This window comes from Saprolegnia diclina (assembly GCF_000281045.1).
Source record: "Saprolegnia diclina VS20 unplaced genomic scaffold supercont1.73, whole genome shotgun sequence".
NCBI lineage: Eukaryota > Oomycota > Saprolegniomycetes > Saprolegniales > Saprolegniaceae > Saprolegnia > Saprolegnia diclina.
The window spans coordinates 217,768-219,538 of NW_008246140.1; the positions used below are offsets into that span (position 1 = coordinate 217,768).

At 56.2% G+C, this 1,771-nt stretch overlaps 1 protein-coding gene across 1 annotated transcript in view; it reads left to right on the forward strand.

Annotated features, from left to right (window-relative positions):
* SDRG_14535 (hypothetical protein) overlaps window positions 1-963 on the forward strand; it is a 4,935-nt gene extending 3,972 nt beyond the window's left edge. Inside the window, exon 2 of the mRNA XM_008620670.1 lies at window positions 13-963. Coding sequence (XP_008618892.1) covers window positions 13-900 — 888 coding nt within the window. The 3' untranslated portion in view covers window positions 901-963. The remainder of the gene's footprint in view (window positions 1-12) is intronic.
* The last annotated feature ends 808 nt before the right edge of the window (window positions 964-1,771 follow it).

Genomic DNA, 1,771 nt, shown 5'->3' on the forward strand with positions numbered 1-1,771 from the left:
CCGCTCCTCCAGCAAGTACAGCCGTGGCTTCTCACCAAAGACATTGCCACGTACTTTCAAGCTGTCGTCTCGTTCGTAACACTCATGATTCTTCTCGTGGCCGTGACGACAACAGTGTACATGATTTTGTGCCGTGGACACTTTGTCGGTACCAATATGCTCAAGCTCGACCGCGTCGGCGGCATCGTCTGGGTCGGTCGGCCGCTGCTGTTTCTTCGGTCGCTCACGGCCCTCTGCGTCCTCTCGACGGCGCCCCTCGACCTTGCGAGCTCGGGGACCGTTGCGTACTTTACAGTCGTCCCCACGTCGACGACCAAGTTGCTTCTGGCGGCGTGGGAGGTCACGTGGCTTGCGACTGTCGTCGAAGACATTGCGCTTGTCGCGACACGCGAGTACGCACGCTACTATGTGCAGCTCAACTGCCTCGTGCTCTGGGTCGTCGCGTCGACCTTGTCCATGATGCAGCCCGTCGTTGTTGCCAGCGCCATTGAGAAAGCCTGTCGCCTCGACCAAGTCGATTTTCAAATCGTGTGCAGCTCCGGGACGATCACGATTGGACAAGTGGACCGCCTCGTTCTACTGAGCGCCTTGGTGCTGAGCAGCAACTTCATTTGCTACGTCGTGAGTCGGGTTGCCCTCGGGCCGCGCCCCCCGTGCCCCGCGTCGTCAGTGCACCTCGCGGCGAGCGCGAAATATTACTTTAGCCACGACGCCCGCATCCGCGATGGCGTCTACTACCTCGATTGCGCGTCGGCCGTCCTGAACGGCTTGCTCACGCTGCGCTACAAGCAGACCATGTACGCCCTCGATGTCAAGCTCTGGCGCATCTTTGTCGTTCCCAGTCGTCAAGGCGACGACGACGAGTGGCACCTATGTTATCCACTGCAAAATGCACTGTAGTCCACCTCTTTTTGTCGCGACTTGGGCTGCCTGCTGTGACGGCGTGCTGTACTTGAAGACGACTAATGGCTTGTAGAAGTACACGTGTTTTAGGCTCTGCAGCGAGCGTCGACGTAAAAACGTCAGATCACCTCAGCACAGCAGACGTTCTGTGTATGTAAAGCTTGCAAACTACATACAGCTCTAGCAAGTTCCCGCCTTGGCAGCACCCCTTCGTATCCCCCCTTCCACCTACAGGGCCCGGCCTAAAGTGCCCAAACTCTCGGCAAGATTTGGTGGCCAGGCACAGCAATACTAGATTATGTGGATAGAAAGGGTTGTCTACTCTAGTGGCGCAGTTATGGACGCCCCACACCGATAGTCAGGCGAAATTGTGAGTGGGTGCTTCGTCGTCCAAGCGATTGCAGCTGCAGCGTACTAGTACGCCACCAAACTCACTGCGCATCCGATCTTCGCGCCAGCCACCACCCATGTTCCTCGCAAGAGACAAACACAGTCGAAATGACAACTTGCATCAATGAATGTCCTTCTGTATCAGCAAATAAGCCGCAAAAGACTACGATCACACCTGTTGTCACGGTGCGAGCGCGTCTGCCACGTCGACGTCGATGTCGTCGGAAAGGTCACAGACGGCAAAGGGCACGTCACGGACCAGAGCGAGTGCCCGCAAGAACGCACGATTGTCGTCGTCGTCTTTCCGCATATGCGTCGGTAGGGAGAGCTCGCGGAAAGTAGAGCCAATGTGCCTGGCAGAAAGTGCAAAATGCGAATCGTAATTTATCCGGAATTCATATCTTTATCCGGAACTCCTACGTACGAAAAACCGGACGACACTGAAACTGCTCTGCAGTGACCACTTGCACAGGACAAC